At 34.7% G+C, this 23,244-nt stretch overlaps 1 protein-coding gene across 6 annotated transcripts in view; it reads right to left on the reverse strand.

The window, feature by feature from the left end:
* Positions 1-22,723, reverse strand: part of LOC136028123 (protein NipSnap homolog 3A-like) — a 30,540-nt gene extending 7,817 nt beyond the window's left edge. The window contains exons 1-3 of one of the 6 annotated variants that reach the window (XM_065705767.1): positions 22,569-22,723; positions 13,404-13,604; positions 9,899-10,060 (exon numbers count right to left, since the gene is read on the reverse strand). In XM_065705767.1, the coding sequence (XP_065561839.1) occupies positions 9,899-10,060; positions 13,404-13,599 (358 nt within the window). In that variant the 5' untranslated portion in view covers positions 13,600-13,604; positions 22,569-22,723. Of the gene's footprint in view, positions 1-9,898; positions 10,061-13,403; positions 13,605-15,181; positions 15,249-22,470 lie in introns of those variants that run through there. The other 5 variants (XM_065705769.1, XM_065705768.1, XM_065705771.1 and 2 more) reach the window with 5 other exon arrangements.
* Positions 22,724-23,244: the final 521 nt, after the last annotated feature.

The following is a 23,244-nucleotide window of genomic DNA, read 5'->3' on the forward strand; positions in this document are numbered from 1 at the left end:
CTTAGTCTTTTCCTATGTAAGTAATTTGCATTTGCATTATTCATGGCCCTTTCTCCATGGGGTGTTGGGGTCATATCATGCCTAGAGAATTACTTATTTTACCACAGAAGGGAGGTTGGTCCACTTGTAATTAATCTTGGCCTTTAGAAATTGTACTAAAACTTTTAATTTCCGATTGAATGAGCATTTCTCCAAGATTCAGTGACCACCCATTTAAAACGAAGTGGTCGGAGAAAAAAGTTTGTAGGCATATGTTTATTTACTTATGCAACGCTAGAGCTTTTCCTCTGATGAGAAAGTGGCGATTGGGCGAATTATTGAGTTTATCCAAGGTTTATACTACACTCATATGTGACTATATTTTCACTTATTTTTCTACTTTTTTTTGTAAATAAAAAATTCTTACTTTGAATTATAAATATTTGTACAATTTTTCATTTTGAGATAAAGAAAGTAAAAAAAAAGCAGAAACAGTCAGTTTTTCTTTATGAAGCATGGAACCTAAATTCAACAGTGAATTCCAAAATGTTGCTGAGAAACTACAACACAACATCTATATAACAATTTAAAAAGCGGAAATTATAGACTGTTCTGAGCATTAAACAGCAAAGGTAACATTTCGATTTTCTTCTACAGGTTATGCTTCCACTTAGTTCCTCTCACATCAGGTGGCGCATACGGCGACAACGTTCCCTTTTCACGACAACCTCTACGGAATATGCGGCCAGATTTCTTCCAAAAATGTTCTCGCCTGTGTAGCATCCTTCTCTAGGCATCCATCGAGCGCTCCTTTCTGCCGTTGACACTTTCTAACAGTAATATGAGGGACAAGCAACAGAAAAAGAAATTACAAAATTACAAAAATTACAAAAGTTCTTCGGTACGGCCTCCAATTCAATTATTTAGGGACCCGATGTATCTGTGTTCCCTGCAGATGCATTCTCGGAGTCACAAAGTTAAAAGACAAAGGGAGAGTTTGTTAATTACAGTATTTGTTGCTAGTTGAAAGAATTATGATATGTTTTTTGGTTGTTTTTTATTTTCCTTAAATTACTCACTCTTGGAATTAAAAACTATGGAGTAAACTGGGATTTAAAAGGATTTCTACAATCTTTTATCCCTTTCGTTATCAGAAAAACTGTTCCTGATGCCCTCCCAGGGAAAATAATTTTTCCAGGTGCCTACAGGATGCTTCCGATCTTGTAGAGGCTGTAGAGGAAAAACATCTGCTATGTGCATGTCAACACAGCAGAGAGACTACAATTGTTACGCATCCTTTGTACATCTTTTCTCTTATCTAATCAAGAAAGTAGTCTCCTTGTGTCCCTTGTGTATATAAATACCACTAAGATTATGTTAGAAATTTAGAATTCCTTCAACTTATGTAAATAGAAGCTTGAAAGGATTTTGAGACTAACCTATCTAATGCATATCATTGTTTATATTTCCTAATTGAAATAGGAAGGTCATGTTTTCTGTCTAATGGAGGAAGTGGTGACTATCATATTCTTAAAAAAGCCCAAACCTATTAGACATCATAAAGGAACAATTTAAACAGAACATAGAAGACGCTAATAAGTATGCTCTAACAAGAAGTAGTATAATTTACTTTTAAAATTGTGCTTGTCTAAGCTTTTACTAACAATTTCTCAAACATCAATTACAGTCTTACCCTCACTTAGATCATAGGGTCATTATTTGACCCAAAGACTTGAAAATCCCTGCGTATATTCTCAAAATTTTTAGTTTCATAAATGATAACGTACCAACAGAACCAACGGAGAGGGTTACGACAGCAAGACATCTAATTAGCATTCTTTTCAGAACTAATAGAAAACACGTAGAAATTTTTTTTCTGGTTCTTCTTTCTATATACAGTCGGGGTTTTTTTACAATCTTCACCCGTTTTTTGTTTTTGTACCTTTAACTCGATCTTATTACATCAGATGCCCGACCCAAAAAATTACCAATACTTTCTGAAATCTATTTCCACGTTAACAGAATAGAAACAAAAACTACGACAAAAAGCAATTGTTCGTGTTTTCAACGAAATTAATAGAAAATTCCAGAAATAGTCCGAAGCATAAAGACTGTCTTGTTTCTTATATTAAAATTCACTAAATTTCAGTAAAAATTACTGAGTATTCTTCACATCTTGAAAAGGAGATTTTTTTCACAAGATCATATAGTTCGCAAAACCAAACCTTAGACAAAGAGCCACCCGTGTCAATAGTAGTCGAGACTATAATAAAAGAATGTTAGAAACAGAACGTACTCCAAAGGATCTCCATATAGCGCGATTCTAAATACCCACTAAAACTTATTAGCATGAATAAACTTGCATAATTTCAGAAAAAGGATATATCCAAAAAATGGACAAGAATTTGATGAAAATTGCAAAATCAAATTTATTCGATACTCGCATCAACATCCGATATCCAAAAGCCTCATGCCAGGAGTTACCAAGCCTCTAACTAAGAAAACGTGAATGGGTCACGTCACGAAAGGCGGGTCTAATCTTTTTTTTTATCAGAGATAGTGAGCGTAAATTTAGGGAGATATCTAATCCGAACACGAATTATTAAATTGTCAAGGTAAGCATCGGAGGGTATCTAAATCACCTCCCATGTCATTTTCAGGCCACGGGCCCATCGCGGCCAAAAGCAGCGATGCCTCAAAATTCCAAGATAACCATTATAATCGAAAAGGTAAAAAAAAGAATATTTACTAAGGCGGTAAACCCGTGCAGTCCCTTCGGTACGGTCCTAAAGCATGACGAATAACTCACTTCATATTAAAGGATTCATGAACATAACTTAAAGAAAGGTATGCTCGTTATACGTTACAACGTTATGCTCGTTGCAACGTATGCTCGTTATACGTTGTTGATTTCACCATCTTTCATCCATTTTAGTCAAAGGCGATTCAGGATACGATCCTAACTTATACAAATGACAAGTTTGAAATGAAAGAGAATTCAAATTTAAAGATATACTGGATTGTATTTTTTTATTTTATCGTTTTTGTTTTGTGTATTTTTGTTTGTTTATTTTTCAGCTTAAAGTTCTGTGAATGTGTTCAGTTAGACACGATAATTTTGTAAAGTGATTTATTTCTTTTCTTAAATTCCTGTATCGGCCGTTTATAGCCCCTGGGCATGTTTTTTTAATAAATCAATCCAGGTCGAAGTTCCCTCCCTTCAGTTTAATGGAAATGACCTTACTCAAAATACGAATATGTAGCCCAAAATGCATCCTTTCGGCTTCTGATACGTCCCCTTCCTCCACCACCTCTTTAACGCGATCCCCCTTCAAATCATTTTGTAGGCTTTAAAATTACCACATTATCATCCATTGCATAGAGACTATTTACGCCACGGCACTGTTAATGTTTTTATTTCTGTTTCTCTTTTTGCCTAACCTGTTTCGGTTTCTGTTTTTCAAGAAAACAAACAGAAAACAGAAACAGGTCATCTGTTTTTGTAAGACCAATTTCTGTTTCTGATCTGATGTTTCTTAGCCTGTTTTTCCGTTTCTGTTTTTTCTGTTTTGTTTCTGTTTTTGTTTCTAATTTATTTTACCGAGCGCTTGCGTTTTCACTATTGTCTAGCGAATAAAGGTCAGCAAACTTTTGCACTGCTATCTGGCGGCGAAAGGTCGGAGCGTCTAGTATAACAGAAGAAGAGAATATAAAGAAAAGAAAAAAGTCAAGGGTGGTATTGAGTAACAAGGAATAAACGATCTAGAGAAAAAAGGATAAGCGTCAGCTTGAATTTGCATTGTTGTGAATAAACGCAGGTGAGCAGAAAAGTTTAGCCTCCCCAGGTCTGAAATGAGCTGAACCTGAAACCTTAGAACAGCCTTCAATAGTTCTTTCTTCATTCATAAAACAAACGTTCATGGTAAAGCTGCCAGACAACTCACCCCCCAAAAATATGTGCTCTTCTGAGCGATTGATGCATGAGAAGGTATCTATAAGAAGACTAAAGATCAATTTATTTAGGTTTTTTCCAATTTTAATATTAATATTATTTTTTTGAATATTTATACAAAAAAAAGCCTTGAAAATGCAAAAGCCATCCCAAAAATCGATCCTCATACTTCCATTTGCACCTGCTCATGTATCAATCACTCGGAAAAACAACAACTTTCATCAATCATCTTGAGAATGTTGACAGAATAAAGGTGAAAGTATATAAAGTATATATCCGCTATTGCAATACAAGTTTGATTTTAAAATCAAGGAAAAACACATGTCGTTCAAAAACCTTGGATTTTTTATCAACAAGTCTGACTGTGTTGTTGCTCGCGCATTATACTCAAATTGAAGTACGGCAAATCACTCCTTTCCTATTTTCTGAAGATCAAGCATAGCCGCATGTTTATCACCGTGTAATTTTTTGTTTGCTTCCGTCTACCGTCGAAACGCACCAAGTCAGCCAATTGGAGCAGAGAGTTTTCCTCTTAAATCTTTGTGTTTAGTTTTAAACAATGCGTTGCAACATTTTTAGTGTGTCTAGGTTCGAAAATTAGAAAGATGCAACAAAAGAACTAACAGAATCTAAGAAAGTCAAATAATGAATCCCATTCCATATATCCAGTCAACTGAAACCCGATTCTAAATCTTTCCAAAATACTTAGACAAATATTTCCAAAGTTGGAAAGCACTTATAGATCTAGGTCACTGAGAAAACTTAGGCAAATGTTTGAATACGCCAATGAAGAAAACAAAGATAGGTAAATAAAGATAAGAAAAGGTTCATAATAGGGAGCATAATGTATAAATGCCAAAAGAATACATCAATTTATCGAAAAACCTAGCTTAAATTATATTTTTGCTGACATAGATGGCATTGCTTGCTTACCTACCTGATTTCATTTTGTAAAGAACGAACTATAATAAAAAAAAAATCAAATGCAGTTTTCAAGTTCCAAATGTGTGTGCATACGAACCAAACGTTTTAATAGGAATGGTAACCAACCTTAATTCCCATGGTGAGAAAATATATACAGGATTTTCTTTTTCTTCTCTCTCTCTCTCTCTTCTTTTCATTTAATCCTTGGTTATCTAGACTGTTTATTAGGAACAGAATGAAAAAAAAAACAATAAATAGTAGGAGAAAAATATTCAATTAAAAAAAAAGTAAAATTAAGAGCCAACTTCCAAAAAGTCCTAATAGCTCATAGTCATACTAGGCTAACACAGCTAAGTATATAAAATTAACACGGGGCTGAGCAATAAATACCTTTACCGGTACTCAAGGCCGTTTCCAGAGGGAGGGGGTTATGGGGTTTGAACCAGTCAACTGACCCTCCAATCTCTTTTCGCTCTTAAAAAGGCTACTAGAACTTTTAATTTTGAATCGAATTAGCTCCTTTAAAAGTTTCAACGATATTTCTAGCTATTATAGAGTGGTGTTGCCTATGGTATTGCTTATAAGCCATTTTGAAAACCTATATGTATACAGTTTTTTCGTTTCATTGAAACACCCCCTAAACGTTCCCTAAAAGTTTCACCTTAATACCCTTAGCGTCATAAGTCACAGTAAATGTAGTAGTGGTATTAACGGTATACATTTAGCGCCTTCTGGCTAGTTCAAATCCACGGTAACTTACCCTTAAAGGTCAAACTTAATAATGTAAACGGTTCTTGAGATATTACTCTGTCAACTTTTTGAAATCCAAATGTTCATAGTTTATCTTGATTTAGTTGAACATCTGCCTAAATATCCCTTAAAAACTTCATCTTAATACCCTTAGCGTGCGTAGCAGCATTAGTAGCAAAATGCGCATAGCAGCTTTGGTTTCTTGAGCAACCCCTTCAACACAGGCTGAAAGTTTCAACTTTATACCATGAACCGCTCCTGAAGCATTGATGATACGTCCTCTCGACAACCTGTGTGGGCATAATGTGTTTCGGTTTAGTTCCATACAGTTTCAATATATCCTAAACTTTTCGCTCTTTTGACAAAATGCATGCACACAGCGTCTTTTGATTTAGTTCAAATTTCCCCTCAATATTATAAACTGATTAGCGTGGTAGTAGTAATTATGGTAATTGTAGTAGCATTGGTAGCATGCAAGTATTGCCTCTTTGATGATCTCCCTTATCATTTCCTAAAAGTTCCAAATATACTCAGTGATTCCTGAGTTAAGCCCTTTACACAATCTGTTCACATATAACGTTTTCTGATTTAGTTTAACACTCCCATCAACATTATCTGAAAGGATCACCTGAATGTCCTTTGTCTTCTTAGAAAGTAAAGTTTAAATATGCATACCTTTCTCAGTAACATATACTATATGTAAACAATGAACGAATTTCCTAACTTACCGCTCTTACCCTGAGGACTGTGGGGAGGTTGACATCCCCAAAGACATAATTACTGGATCTTTCAACAATTTTGAACACAATAGGTCTCTTAAAATTTTGATGAGATGCCTTTGGGAAATGATAGGCTTGGAGGGGGGACTGATTGCCCTCTATCAAATGAGCCAATCAATCAAATGAGCCCTATCCGATCCAAAGTTTATACGACCACCTGTTCCATAAAAATATTATATGCCACGGGGCATAACTTACAACCCTTGCCCCTGGGATCTGGGGAGTTGTGTCTACCCTAAAGACATTGTTATATGCTCTTTGAAACACTGGTAACAAAATAGCTATCTCGCAATTTCAATCGAATGCGTTTAAGGGAACTAGGGGTATAGATCTCCAACCAAACGAGCCTCTTCTAAAGTTAACACGACCACCACTTACATGACCTTACATGCCCCCAGGGCGACACTTACAACACTTACCCCCAGACACTGGTATGTGGTGTCGACCCCAAAGGCCATGTTATGCGATCTTTGGACTATTTTGGACAAATGGCTATATCAAAATTTCTATCGGATGCATTTTGGGAAAATACGACATGGGGGAGGGGGTAGCTGGCCTCCAATCACTTTGATTCTTAAAAAGGGCACTAAACTTCTAATTTCCAATCCAATGGGCCCCATTCGAAGTTTATGCAACCACTCTTTTCATAAAAACCTTATTTGCCTTTGGGGCATAGTTTACAACCCTTGCCCTGAGGGCTGTGATGGGTTTTCATTCTCAAAATCATAATTTCCAGACCTTTCAACCACCCCAAACAAAGTGACTATCTCAAAATTTTTATTGGAAATATTTAGGGAAATGATGGACGTGGGGGGGGGGAGGCTAGTTGCCCTACAATCACTTACGACTATTAAAAATAGCATTAGCCTTTTCAATTTCCAATCAAATGATCTCTTCTCGAAGTTTCTACGGCAACAAACGGCCACCTCACAATTTCTATCAGATACTTTTCGAGAAAATAAGACGTGTGTGATTAGGGGGGGGGGGGTATCTGCCGTACAATAGCTTTGACTCTTAAAATAGGACACTAGAACTCCTGATTGACAATCCAAAGAGCTCCCTCCAAAGTTCATACGACCACCCCTACTATAAAACCTTACATTCCCCAGGGACATAACTTATAACCCTTGCTCTGAGGTCTGTGGGGGGGGTATCATTCTCAAAGACATAATTCCCGGACCTTTCGACTACGCTAAATGAAATAGTTATCTCAAAATTCCGATTAGATGTTTGAGGAAATGATTGGCTAGGGCGGGGGGGTGCTGGTTGCCCTCCAATCCCTTTTGACTATTAAAAAGGGCACTAGAACTTCTGATTATTAATCCAATAAGCCCCCTCCTGAGTTTACACGACCACCCTTTCTATAAGAACCTTATATGCCCCTGTTATGCCTTGGGGGCATATAAGGTGCATCTACACTAGTTTGACTCTTTCTCTCAACTCTACTGTTTAAAACATAAAAAACTTTAGCGTAAAGAGCGGGAAGTTGATGAGGAAGCAGCCCCTTTCATATACGAAGTAATTTCTATTCGTTTTAAGTTTTAATGTCGCTCCTTACTTTCAGTTAAAAAAAACTTGTTATTTTTAATTTAATTTCTGAACGTTTTTGAATCAATGCATGTTTTGATTTTGGCTCTCCGCAAAGGAATAATTAAAACGAAATTTGCATATTTATTTTGTTTTTGGCAAAATGGCTTTCTCATAGTTTTGATAAAATGATTTTGAGAAAAAAAGAATTGGGGGAGGAAGCCTAGTTGCCCTCCGATTTTTTGGTTGCTTAAAAAGGCAACTAGAACTTTTATTTTTTTACGAATGTTTTTATTAGTAAAAAATATACGTAACTTATAAATTAGCTTACGTAACGAACTTATGTATTCTCATGTTTTTATTACATATATGAGGGGGTTCACCCCCTCGTCAGTACCTCGCTCTTTACACTAAAGCTTAAATGTTGTCCCAATCCATTAAGAATGACCCCTGAATCACAAAAGCCGTAGAATAAATAGTTGAAATTACAAAAAATACTTTAGCGTAAAGATGGTGAGCCCCTCATATGCGTAACAATTTCTATCCGTTTTAAGTTTTAATGCTGCTCCTTACTTCCAGTTGAAAGAAGTTTTTCATATTAATTTTTTCATTGTTTTTTTTTTTTAATAATGCTAGAAAATCCTGCGCTCCCTTCATGGCAATTTTCTTCCACCATGACAAATTCGTCGATGGAAAGTTTCCCCAACATATCCCCCTCTTTTCAACCCCTCCCCCAACCAAAAATTCCCCCTGAAAATGTCCGTACACTTCCCAATAGCCACTACTATATGTAAGCACTGGTCAAAGTTTGTAACTTGTAGCCCCTCCCACGGGGACTGTGGGGGAGTAAGTGGTCCCCAAAGACATAGTTATAAGGTTTTCCGACTACGCTGAATAAAATGGCTATCTCAGAATTTTGATCCGTTGACTTTGGGAAAATAATTAGCGTGGGAGGGGGCCTAGGTGTCCTCCAATTATTTCGGTCACTTAAAAAGGGCACTAGAACTTTTATTTCCGTTAGAATAAGCACTCTCGCAACATTCTAGGACAACTGGGTCGATACGATCACCCCTGGGAAAAAAAACAAACAAAAAAAACAAATAAACACGCATCCATGATCTGCCTTCTGGCAAAAAATACAAAATTCCACATTTTTGTAGATAGGAGCTTGAAACTTCTACAATATGGTTGTCTGATACGATGAATCTGATGGTGTGATTTTCGTTAAGATGCTATGACTTATAAGGGGTGTTTCCCCCTATTTTCTAAAATAAGGCAAATTTTCTCAGGCTTGTAACTTTTGATGGGTAAAACTAAACTTGATGAAACTTATATATTCAAAATCAGGATTAAAGTGCGATTCTTTTGATGTAGCTATTGGTATCAAAATTCCATTTTTTAGAGTTTTGGTTGCTATTGAGCCGGGTCGCACCTTACTACAGTTCGTTAACACGAACTGTTTGAAAACAGGTGAAGAGCATCGACACGAAGATTAAAGCACAAGTTACTAACTTCGATTTTATTACCTGCTTAACGCTCATGAAGGTGACAGGAGACAAATAGATAAGGAAAGGAAACGAAAGACCGAGAAAAGAATAATAATTTACAAAGAGGGCAGAGAATTGGTTGGAGAGAAGAACATGATAAGAAAGAATTTCAAATTCATTAAATGACTCTTTTTTTAGTTTTTACATCCTTCTTGGCGTCAAACCACTAAAAACCTATATACCACTAGTCAACTTGTTTTAATGCCAAGGATTTTTTTTCCTACGATTAATTTTATTGAAGGGATTTTTGGAAGAACAAACAAACACGTTCTCAGGGATGTTATCCCTAAGCAGCCAAGCGGACACGCAGTGTCTGAAAAAATTCTTCAACTAATTAGAGCAAAATAATTGCTCCTGTTGCTAATTAAATTTAGCTTACTGTTTTCTATAGGCAACAATAGAGCAGTATTTATAAATAGAATCAAGAATCAATAACTGACCACCTTTTGATTTGGAAAAGCTCAAATCCGTTCCGGGATAGAGTTGGCAGACTGAGTTTTCTTGTACTGACATCATTGGTAATATTTTGCTGAAATAATCTGAAATCCACCTTGGATCGTTCGCTAGTTTGGTACGTACCTCTCCTCTCTGTTCTAGACTTTCTGAAATAATAAATAACCATCTTAACTCAAAACTTAAATAGAAACATGGATAAAGCTCAATATTCAAGAGACTCGATCTCATTTTTGTCATATTCAAAATACCAATACTTCAATATAAATGAAACTCCATATTGTTCAGTTCTGAATTATTCTGATGTCTATATGTCTACCTGAAGTCTATTCATCAACTAGGTTCTTTTTCTGAGACATTTTGAAGATTGTAGCTAAAAAAAAAGTTTTCTTTTTCTTTTAATGAATGCAAGTGGTATTTTTTTTATTCCATTATGATTTTCTTTTTTTGTGATTGCTTATTGGGCAAGTGTTTGTCCTCTATTGATAAGATTTCCTATTGGAACTCAGGACATACCTGCGGTAGATATGGACTTTTTTTGTTTACCTGAATAACCCTGTGATTTCAATTTGAAATTGAAACTGACTGTGAATTTATTATACGTTTAGCATATACATCTTTTTCTTCACATTTGCTTTCCTAGTGTATATTATTCTATACATACTTGTATTAGGAAAAAAGTTTAACTTGCAGGCTGTTAAACAGGAAAAGAAAATGCCAATCTCATTTCAGAAGATTGATCTTCTACGAACATAAGTCTAGTTGAAGTTTTGTTATATCACAATTTTTAACCCTTTAATAGCAGCAACCAACAGAATCTAATTGGCTTTGCATTTGCTGGTGTTATTTGTCCTATCTTCAACTTGAAACAGAATTTGCCACTTCAAATTGATCTTAATTTTTACTCATTTTAAACAATGATCAGTGAATGCAAATATATCACTTGACTTCAAAAAATGCAATGAGAATAGCTGAAAGTAAGAGATTCAATTTTAGCAAGGTTACTTTGGGAGTTAATATCTCTAACTTACTAATGCTACTACCACTGTGGCACCAAGAAGCCTGAAGCCAACACAGCTACGCACGCTCCTGCTCTATTTAGTATAAGATACTAATATACATAAATTAGTATACTCCTCTATTTAATAATCTACTCCAAATATACTCTACTAATCAATTCAATGTTTGTTAAATTAATTTTCTCTCCTTCTAACATACTTAAATAATAAGCCTATGTTATAATACCAAGCATTTTGTTGACCTGGAGGATGGGCAGCTAGGATAAGGTCTAAGTTTTCTCTGCAACACAAAAAGAAAGAGCCACAAAACAAACTCTGTGTGCATTGATAAAGATGTAGGAACGGCTGATTATACAATGGTAAACTATACACCTATTTCATATTGGAACCATAAACAATTTGGAGAAATATGCTCCGATACCTAAGAAAATACAGATAATTTTAGCACAATACTGCTTCTTTTTCTGTTTATCCTCCTGTTGAACAATAATTTAAATCTTTTTCTTGACTAAACTAAGGAAAGTTAGGATTTTTTTTTCATCTTTTATCTGAAACTTATCACATTCATCATGGCAATCTGGTGTTAAATTGTTTAATGACTTGACATAACTAGAACTGAATGCAAACGACTGAATTTTGGTCACTTGACTTCGAAAGTTTATAGTATATCTCGAAACTGATCCAATTTAAAATTATTCAGTTCAAGAATTTAAAGGACTATTCAAAGAAGCAGTAGTAGAACCTTAGGGCATCACATTCCCTCAAGCCTCGAAATTATCTTGCTCGCTCTTAGCATTCGTTTCACTCACAATCCTATAGAAGAGAAATTGAAAAAGCAGAAAACTTGTCAAAAACCTTTGAAGCTGAAAATGGAAAACTATTTTATTATTTGGATTAGTTGTTTGATTTTACATTCTTTTCTTTATTGTATTACTATATCTACATTAATCATAATATTCTTGTGAGTAGGGACTTTTCTTTACACTAGCAAATCTTCACTAATCATAGTATTCTTTTGTTTGGGAAGTTTTTTCTTACACTACTAAATTTTAGACTGATTAATAAATTTGTTTTACTCATATTTCCACTAACCAACTCAGGAATTGATCTCCTTTTATACAAAGCCCTCTGTGTACAATATTATCAAACAGCTTTGTAAACAAGTAGAATTAAATTACTTGTTTCCTATATAGTAGAATTTCTTTTTTTCGAATCTCCTTTTATACAGAGCCCTCTATATACAACATTATCAAACACCTTTGTCCACAAGTAAAATTAGCTTAATTCAAGGTTATTATTTTTTCCTTTGTTGACCTTCAACTAGTTTTAATTGATAATTTTTTTTAATATCATCTTAATTCAAACTCTCTATTTCTTTCAGAGTTCTGCAGGTTTCGCTTTTAGGTTCTTTACTGTTTTTGGTAATGATTAACAATCTTGCTAATGAATCATCCGATCGATGGAAGTTTGTGGATGACATGTCATTGCTTGAAAAATGCAGAAAAATATTAAGAGCAGTGCAATGGAAATTCTCGAAGACGTTGCAAGTGAAGCAGCCAAGTCAAAAATGAAAGTGAACCCCCATAAATCTCATATAATGACATTTAGTTTTCTTAAACCAAAGCCATCATTTATAACCCCAATACCTAATGAAGTAATTACAACAAAAACTAAACTTTTAGGAGTTACACTGACTAGCGATTTGAAATGGGAGGCCCACATTTACTCTATTGTTAAACAGGCTAGTACATCTCTGTCTCTCCTTAAGCTATGTGCTAAACATTCATGCCCAAAAGCACATATCTTCTGCCTTTACATGTCTTTTATCCATCCACTGCTTGAACATGCTAGCCTGGTGTGGCATTTTGGCCTTACAGTGCCTCAGTCTAATAGGCTAGAAATTAGTAATAGGCTAGAGTCCTGAGAATTATTGACAGTCAGTGGAAAGTGCCTGACATTCTCCTCCTCAAGGAAATCTGCCTCCCTACCTTGGCATCCCGACGTAGAACTCTTTGTACCAATTTCGGAAATATTCTGCATTGTAACCCAGCTGACTGACTGAAGGCAACAAGTTAAGCGGTTTTTATTCTGTGAGAGTTAGCTTGATAATAAAGTATTATTCTATTCTATTCAAACATGCTATCCTCAGCCAAAAAAAAAAAAAAAAAAAAAAAGTTCTGGTGTGCATACTTCTTCAAAGCCATTAAGAAATTGCATTAATAGGAAACCATTCGATCTTTGAAAATCTATTTCTAATTTGGGGTATCTATAGGCAAAATTTCACTCTGAACTAATCTGAAGCTTCTGTTACAACCGCGACATGAACAATCATTAGTAAACCTTAAATAGGTAATACTTTCTCCCTTTTGGCCAATAACTCTTTAAGTCTTTTATTTCTTTACATTTCACTGGAGTCGGTAAATTATGAAATAGGGTTATGGGAGGAGCATAGAACGAGATAAGGATGACTTACCATATTCCCAAATGTGGAAAACTTCATTTAATCCTCCAAGCTCCGAAGTCCAATAGCCCAGAAGTTTTGAATGAGCAGTTCTGAGGTACAAGTGTTCCTGAGTTAAACCAAGGAATTGTTTGTAGTAGTGTGGGTAGATTTTATAAGTCCTTAGCTCATAGACTTTAGACATGACTTGTTGTGCAGCTGACTTCATAAGGTCTACAAATAGATATTTATAATCAAAGAAAAAGAGCAAGCAGCTGACTTACAGAAAACATTACAGAGTTATAATACTTTATTGGACTTTGATAGTTTTAAATCTTTAAAACAACCAAAACGACACATATGCAACAAAATATAATCATATCCTCGGTTTTCTAAATTGAATTGGCACCGCCATCTAAGCAGCTGTTGGAGCTCGCCTAACATTTCTATCTGCAAAAGTTCAGGAATATCTTTCAAAGCATTTGATTCAATACGCATATCACAAAAAAAGGGACTGCGAGGATACTAAGCTCTCTTTAAGTATTGATAAAAACACTCTATTAAAGATTAACTCGTAATATGGGCAAGTCATTTTGACCTGAATTTAGAAACACTTTTAGAATTCTTGATGTGCAGTTTGATAAAAATTTACTGAACAAAACTATTCGAGCATGTGCTTCGTCTCCCACCCTCTATGGTCTGCAGTATGTATACTCCACCTCCAACTCCCTTTAGAAAACAGTGCACACAATTGGTCTGCAGCCCCTTGAGGGTCAGGCATGATCCAAACCTTTTCCTTCTTTTTGTCCAATAGTGTTCCCTTATGGAAAATAAGCTTTTAACCTTTTTCGGGCTAAAATTCAGACCACAATCAAGGAATAAATAATTTCACGATAAAATATTACCATCTACAGTAAATTGATAAAAGAAAAATGGATAACTATTTGAGCATGACACGTTTAAAATTTTCGTACCAAAAATTTGCTCTTCTACAAAAGACTAGCATAAAAATATGGAATTGACAAACATATCTCATAGTTATTGCTATATAACCATAAAACTCAAAAGCATGCAGAGGCTTACATAGAAGTGTGTTTGGATTTTTTTTTTTTTTTTTTTTTTTTTTTTGATGAAATTATGAATTAGAAATAAAAAAAACTAATTAAATGACAGCCTTGGAAGCAGCGCTAAAACTATCCCGAGTTCTCTGCTACCCAGTCTTTAACAGGTGGATCGAAAAACAGGGCAATTTTCTAAGCTATTGATGATAATTAACAGTTATTTGAATCTGCATAGAAATATGGTAAGAAGTAAATTATTCTAATATGTAACATATTTGTATCAACGGTATCATTCGTTTAATCCAATCCTATCAGTGTATTGAAAATCAGCTTGCCATTTTTGTCAATTTTTTTTACTGTGCAGTAGCATATTTGCAACAACCATTTGAATTTTTTTTAAACTAGTTTACTCATTTAATTGGTAAATCTCTCTAGACCCAGAGAAAACGATGAGAAACCTGGTTATTTTTAAATATTAATTTAGGAAATCATTTTCCAAAAAAAAAATTCAAAAAAAGGTAAAGAGCCATATTAAAGCTTATGACAAGCAGAAATAAAGTCACAGAACAATTCAAGCCTTAAGTGAACATAAATCACTGTTGATGAATAATTGAAATTCAACAAAGCAGAAATTAAAGAGAATGATCATATAAAACTTAAAGATAATAGAACCTACTAAGAGTGATTCAACATACATTAAAACAAATAGAAATGAATAATCAAGTCAAACTTAAAACTAGCAGAAAATACCATAAATAGAAGTAGAGCCATCATCCCCTAAAATTTGTATAGACCAGAGCATCAGTCATTCTAGCCTGAAAAAAATTGTGTTTTGAGAAGCGTGTTTTTTTTTATCAACACCAACAACAGCAAAACAACAGAAAATTATCCCAGGGCTAATCAAGGTTTAAAGATAACACTGGTACCCCCCCCCCCACACACACACACACATACTTCAGATCCTCAAAGCAGCTTTATTGTCAATTGTACTTCATTGGAAATGATAAGTATTTTGAACAAGATGGGTTTTTTTTTTTTCCAAACTTCAACAAAAGACGAAAGAAAATTACTACAATAATCAAGATTATTGGAAAGAGAGTGATTGTTTAATATTTAATCACATTAATTCCTGAAAGTTTCTACAATTTCTTATTCTATTATATAAAAAAAATAATAAAACACACTTTGTGTTTAGTGAAGTGCAAATGATGCTTTCTCCTTTCATAAGTTTAGGGGGCAATAGACCTACTCCTGTTTATGGTATCTTCTATTCGTTTTAAATTTTAAGTTGACCATTATTTCTCATTTTGATTTCTCTTCGTTTTAGGTTTCCATTATTCATTAATAGTAATTGCTGTTATCTTAAGTTTGAAATATTTCATGATTTTATTTCAACTCACCTTAGGTTTTTACATAGGTCTTTATATTTCTTAGGAAAACTTTTTTTGGTATTTTCGTTTAGTTAATTCCTGCTCCTTTTCAGTTTTTCTACTTAAAAATTCTAATGTTGGCTGTAATTTACAATTTGGACAAAACTTGAATACTCAATCAAATTTTTGATCACAAGTACATTTTGCTATAAATTTTCAATGATAGTTTTACAACACGATCTCGGGTCAAAGGGTAGGAGAATTATTAGTCATTTGGATTGAAAATCTGCACCACATCTTGGTCTTCAATAGGACAGAAACCATCCTCACCCTCATCCTGTAGAAACCCTTGAATGTGCATGCATTGTAATCCATCATTTTATTAAAATAGTGTTTCATGTTATATTTTGTTGTACCCCTTTGACTGTTTTAATAAATGTACACTGAAGTAGTTTATTAAAGAACTAAATAAAAAAAAAAATGTTTTCAACTGAAAGTAAGGAGCTACATTAAAACTTAAAACAAACAGAAATTATTCCGTATATCAGGGGGACTACCCCTTTCTCAACCTTCGTCCTTTGCACTAAAGTCTTAGATTTCTTTAAAAATACTTCTTATGCAATCTTTCTAGAAGAACTGTGACAAAAAGTAAGACTTCAGCACAAAGTGCAAGGATTAAGGAAGGGTTGCAAAATTTTCTTTTGCATAGTGTTTGTCTTCATTGTGGTCCTTTGTCAGTGTCCACATGCCCCTTGAGTCTCAGCTAATCCTAGAAAAGAAAATCTGCTGACTCAGGTCAGACATATCTATACAGCCAATCTTCAAAATGTCATTATTTCCATTGGAGTCTATCTGGCCCTGCCCACAAACCCTGTAAGTTTCAAGCCTAGCCTATCAGAGACATAAAAAAACAATTTGGCTTGATTTTTGGGCATCATCAACCAATACAAACAAATTAGTTCCAATTTTGCTTTCAGAAAAGGTCCATCTAGCCAAGAATCTTGTGAACTTTCATTTTCAAGCAGAATAGAAAGACGAAATTTAAAGCCCCGGTTTTATGCATCCTGAATCTTTTAGTCTTTTGTTCTCGAATGAACAAAAATATTAAAATTCAATCAACTGGCCTAAAAAAAAAGTATTACAAGTCCTACCTGATCAGAAAACAAGCATTTAGGCCTATTCTCAGGTGAAACTATCAGTTTCAAGTTTTGGGGAAAAAAACTGTAGGTCCTTCTTTTATTGATTGGTCCTTTTACAGACCAATCAATATTGAGAAGACAAAAAAGTTTTATACTTTATCCCTTTCCCTCAACATAATATTGTGGAGGGAAATAATCAACAATTTTGAGGACCCAAAAGAGGCACCTAGTTTCATTGTATGGGGACATCATGCACTAGGCCTACATATTCTACATGTGTTGGTAGTAATATCTTGAGAGGAATTTCCCTCTGGTGGGGGGGAGTGTTAAGCTGGTAACTGACCTGACAACACCTAGTTTCTTTTGATTTACTTTGCAACTTAACAATGCATAAATCTAAAGTTCAGCAGGAGCCTATGTTGCAGAAATGTTCTGTTGGGTTGGAGACAAAAAATAGCCCCTTCCCCATCCCTCTGACACAAACTTTGATATTCAATATATCCAGTATTTGGACAGCTAATATGCAACCTTATTAAGCATCATGAAATTTTAAAACAAAATAGATATTTACAAAAATTATTCAATATCGAAGGGATTAGGCAAGGGCTGGATAGCAGCCTTTAGAAAGGTTTCAGATTTAAGTTTCAAATTGGCTAGGAAAAACTTTTTGTGGCTCATTTACAGTCCCTTAACCCCTCCTCCTTCCCACAGCAGAAAGTTTCCTGGAAGTTTCACACCACTGGATTCTCCAGATAAAACACCCCCTCCCCTTCTGTCTGCAATAAACCATATCTGTAGTGAATTGACTGCTTCCATAACTTACAACCCTTGTCCCAATGACTCTGGGGGTTATATCATCCTTAGATGCAAATTTATTTATTTTTTCAACAGTTCTGGACAAAACAGGAGCCTAAAAATGTTGACCACATGTCCTAAGGGGTTACACAAGGACTAGATACACAAAAAGGTTCTAGGACAGGTACAAGTTGCTCTCAAACTCACTTTTGCCTTTTAAAAAAGGGATATACTAGATCTCTATAACTGTTAATGGAATGAGCATCCCCCAATGTTTCATGACCACAAGGAGGTATTTTTCCTTACCCATATGGAATAAATTATGCTTGGTTGTAGGACTTAATGTTACCCTTTATTCTCATAATAAAGGTGTAGCCGAGAAATGTTTATAGAAATCAGGAGGAATTAGATATCTTATTATAACTCTGACCTTCCCTAGAACTAATTCTTTATTTATCTGATGGCTCAATGGGAGTTAACATGTTTTGGCATTAAAAATGCACCTACTGAGGCATCCCCCTACCCCCCCCCCTTGTCCCCAACCATAAAATGAGCTGCCAATTTTAATTCATAATAGCTGATGTGTACTTACACATCAAATGACAATTATATTCTTCCGCAATAAAAAGGGTGGTATCACCCTGCAGTACCCTTATTCAGAAAAATATATAAGAAGCAAAAATTTAAAACCTAAAAGGATTAGAAGTTTCTGTGAATGAAGAAATGAAACATAAAATGAACAGAATCTACAATGAACAATGAAGCCAAACTTAAAACAACTGGAAATTGCCAAAATTATTTTGATACAAACAGATTTCATAGAAAGAAAAAGATCATTGATGCAAATTTATGAAATACTAGCATCAAAGCTTACCTGATCAACCTCTACCATGAAGAACAAGAAAGCAAGATAATTTAGTTCCCATTAAAGCAAGAATAAACCATTGTAATTCTTTTGTCCTGTTTTTTGTTGATGTGTACAATAAGAGTTAATGTTTATACTTTGATTTATATTTACATGTGTAGTTTGATTTTGAATATGTTGTAAAGAAATGTAAAGCAGCAATAGCTGCCAAGTTTTTTGCTATTAAACCTGTCTACTACTACTACTACTAAAGCTTGTTGGATGACAGACATAAAAAAGAGAAATGGCCACAGTGTATTCTCTTTTGTGAGGACTAAATAAAAACTGAGTATAATTCAACTTTAGCTACTTTTGGCTATCTTGAAAAGGGGTCCTGGGAAGGTATTTTGAAGTAACTACCTCAATTCTTTCTCTCTCTGGAAGGGCCTGGTCTTTGATGACCTTTAAAAATCTTTGTGTTGTAAAAGTGAAAACTTGCAAAATAGATATTCTGCTTAAATGAAGAACAATAAAACTGTTTTCAACTTCACAACTTTGCTCAATCCCAATTTTTTTTGGTTTCAAAAATTTTTCTACAACCCTGATTTTCGTGGATATTTTGGAGTTTCTAAACAATATTAAAGTTACCTTTTGATTCCGTTACATTTTCAAATGAAAAAGTCAATAAAAAAGAGCTAGCTTATAATGTAGATCTGCTGTGCAGAAGAGAGCAAGAGTGAGTGGGAAGAGCCGTATTGGTACCAGCCAGCCTCTAGGCCTTAAACCGCTGGGGACAGGTAGCTCAAGTACTCGCACTTCCCACTAACCAAACAGAAGGGAGGAGAAGATGACAAAGAAGGATATACCCTCATACAAATTCTGGAATTGGAAATTCATGATGAAAGCATTTTTGGAGGCCTGTTCTCCAACAGGAAGAAGAGGTCATAACAGACAAATGAAGTCCTTTGATCTAAGTATGACAAGAAGAAGAAGAAGATCCAAAAACACAAATTTTGTCCTAAATTAAAAAAAAAAACCATTGATATAGCTTAAAATTCCACTCATAAAGTAGGAATTGCATTTTCAAAACTAAAAGCAGAGAAAAAGAAACTGACAACTGAGAATTAATACAAAATGTTACTTTCTCAAAACTTCAATAGGTACCTGTCAAGTAGGCAAATGTCTAAGATTTAGAAATCAAAAGAGGGTTAACATGGAAGCTTAGTAATACCTTTCCAGAGTATTTTTTGCCCCTGGATTTGTTACTAAAAGTTTGATTTTCCGAACATAACCCTTTTCCAAGATAGCCAGAAGTAGCTAAAGTAGAATTTTATCAAAAACTATTGCCCCCCACAATACACAATTCAGAGTTGATGACCCCCTTCCCAAACAAAACTATCCAGAGAGTTTGAAATCAATCAACCTAGATATGAGATAAAATAGAATAGCCTATATCTACTAGAACTAAAATTTTGGAGATACTTATTTGTGAAAAGAAAAGACCCTCCCCCTCTTAACTGGATTCTTTTCAGTTTAATATTGATTTTTGCTCTATAAATGTAACTTTTTCTAGAAAGGAATATATTTTTAATTTTTTTACTTTTTGTGAATGAAAAAAAGAAGTCTAGAATCAAACTTGAGCCCTTGACACCAAGCTTAGTACTCTAGTGCTCTAACCATTGAGCTTGCCAAGCATCCCAATGGGCTTTATACTTTTAGTGTATTTATCAGAGGAAGCACTTGGTAAATGTTGGTATTGCCAGAACAATTTTTTGGGACATGAAACTATTGTTAATAGATGCATTTTGACTCTTTGAACATCTTTTCTCTCTTGCAAAACTACCACAGAGTCACCATTATGGAGTTATTCCAGCCCAAATATTCTTGTATTTATATATATAAAATTGTAATCATTTCTGTTTTTGTTGATTGGAAATTTGAAATTGCTAACATTTTAAGACCAAAAATTGCTCTGTGGCTTTTAGAGACAATTTGTGCAAATTTTGGATGTTTTTAGAGAAGATTATTTATGAAAGAATTGGCCTAAAATAATTTGCCTTTGGAATGTACTTAACCTAACTTCTATCTAATATCTATTTTCTATTGTGCATATTATCATCAAATAATGCTTGAACAAAAAAAAAGGGCTAACTTTTAATAAAAATAACTTGCTTACCATAATCCAGTCCTTGTGTATTCTCTTGGCTGGCTGCAAATGTCAGTCAATCAACCACTTTGCTCTTAAGATAACAATTATATAAGATTCACAATATTTCAAATAAGCTGCTATTTACACAATCTCAATTTCATCCACTTCTGTGACAGAGGCCACTTGTACCCTCATGGACATCAGCACATAAAGCTTTGCAGCTTGAACAAAAAATGCATGTAGGAATTTTTTCTTGTCTCCTACAGCAGAAATAAAGAAATACCATGCCAGGCATTGGTGCATAAAATTTGGGCTTGCACCAGGTATTGGTACATAAAATTCAGGTTCATGCCCAGCCTCTTGATGCAGTTTTTCAGGTCCAACCACATTCTCTCTATGGTCTGGGTGTGGACCTGAGGATTATCCAGGGATACAAAATTTTCTAAATGATTGATGGAGTGGTGCATATACCTCAGATTCTTGAGGGTTCTATATGCTGGGATGGGGACATCCCAAGGCAGTCTTTGACTGTTGAGTAGTCCCAATTGTAGGACAGAAAATGATTGGTAAATAGCAAAATCTTCTATACTGGCAACCTTGCTTGGTGGAGGAATGTTCCATTATAATCAGATATGGAAAATCCATATCAACACCTTTTTCTAGTTTTCAGAACAACATAAGATCTTGTACATTTCCACATGTGATCCTGCTTACAGAAAAGACACTCATTGTTGCATTAGGGGCATTTCATCAATTTTGGGATCACTCTATGGTTTCTCAGAAACTCCAAACATTTCACATTGTCCTTGTAAAATGTCACTATGCCCTCAAAATAATCAATTTTGCGGCTGGAGCAAAGTTCTGCCATGCTTTCAATTAAATTCAAAACATACAAACTAGATCTCCTGTGTTTCTTCTTGTGAGAAATTTCTTGAATATGTCTTAAGGATTTTATAATTATTCAATAGCAACAATAGCACAATCAATCTTACAGAAAAAAGACTAAAAAGCAGTGGAAATTGACAGAAAAATGTGTTCCTTCTTGTGAGAAATTTCTCAAATACATCTTAAGGATTTTATGATTATTCAATAGTGCAATCAATCTTACAGAAAAAAGACTAAAAAACAGTGGAAATTGACAGAAAAATGACCAACTTTCAGTTTTAATAACTCCATAATGGTGATTCAGCAAAGGATTTGCTACATAAATAAGTTGTCAACATTGATGATAACTGTGTATCTACCCTAGTTTCATGACCTCAAAAAAATTATTCTGGTAATATCAACATTGACCATAGTTATAACTCTGGAGAGGGATCAAATGATTGGAAATTTGAGGTTCTATAGCAATTTTTTAAGATTCAAAATTATTGGAGGACAACCAGCTCCACTTACATGCCCATTTGGGCTACTGGGTCTACTAAAGACATCTGATTAAAATTTTGAAGTAGTGGCCTATGCTGTTCAAAGTAGTAAAAGTCTAATAAATATGCCAATGGCAATGAGGCTTATTGGCTCTGCCTATTTGTCTAAACATTTTGGCTAATAATAGCCTACCTCCTAGGTTAACCTGTAGACTACAGCCAATTTTATTCAGCAATTAGCCTAGGACAGTTCATACTCAAAATAGTATTCCAGGCTTTTACCTCCAATACAAGTGCTATCAATTTTTGCTTTACCTTACAAACAGCCCATATTTAATAAAGATTAGCACCTAAGATATATTCAAAACTTTTATTGACCTTTGATGTCTTTTGTTCATGTCTTATTTACAATTAATGTCCTTCAAACCGTTTTTAGAGGTGTGATACATGAACCCTTTCCCTTTAAAATGCCTTACTTCTTCTCAATTGAGTTGATGTTGCCTATCTTCTTCAAGAACCTTAAATTTTTTGCCACACATCCAACAGCGTTGTCGACCAAAATCTAATATTGCATATATCGCATGTATATTTGCTGGACAAACAAAAAGTATGCCATACAGACATTCAACTGAAACGAAATTATGGTACTAATCAATTTAGCACTTATATTTGTCTATGCTCATTTCCTCAGGCCTATTGCCAGCATAAACGTCATCTTACATAGCCTAAAGGCAACCGGAGGCCAATCATGGGTGTTTGGTGTTTTTATTTCTGATCGTTTTTAAATAATGCCGGGAAATCTGGCACCCTCTTCATAGAAAAGTCCCTCCCCCTTGAAAAAATCTTCCATGGAAATATCCTCATAACCCTGCTCCTCCCCCCCACCGCTCCCACCAGAGAAAATCCCCCTGAAAACGTCTCTATACCTCCCAACAACCAATGCTATATTTAAACAATGGGCAAAGTTCATAACTTGCCGCCCTTCTCCCAAGGAATAAGGGGGATTAAGTCGTCCTCAATGACACAGCTATCAGATTTTTCAACTACGCTGAACAGAATGACAATCTCAAAACTTTGATCGGGTGACTACGGGAAAAAATGAGCGTAGGAGGGGGCCTAGTTGTCCTCCAATTTTTTGATTATTTAAAAATG

The sequence above is a fragment of the Artemia franciscana genome, chromosome 6 (assembly GCF_032884065.1).
Source record: "Artemia franciscana chromosome 6, ASM3288406v1, whole genome shotgun sequence".
NCBI classification, from domain to species: domain Eukaryota; kingdom Metazoa; phylum Arthropoda; class Branchiopoda; order Anostraca; family Artemiidae; genus Artemia; species Artemia franciscana.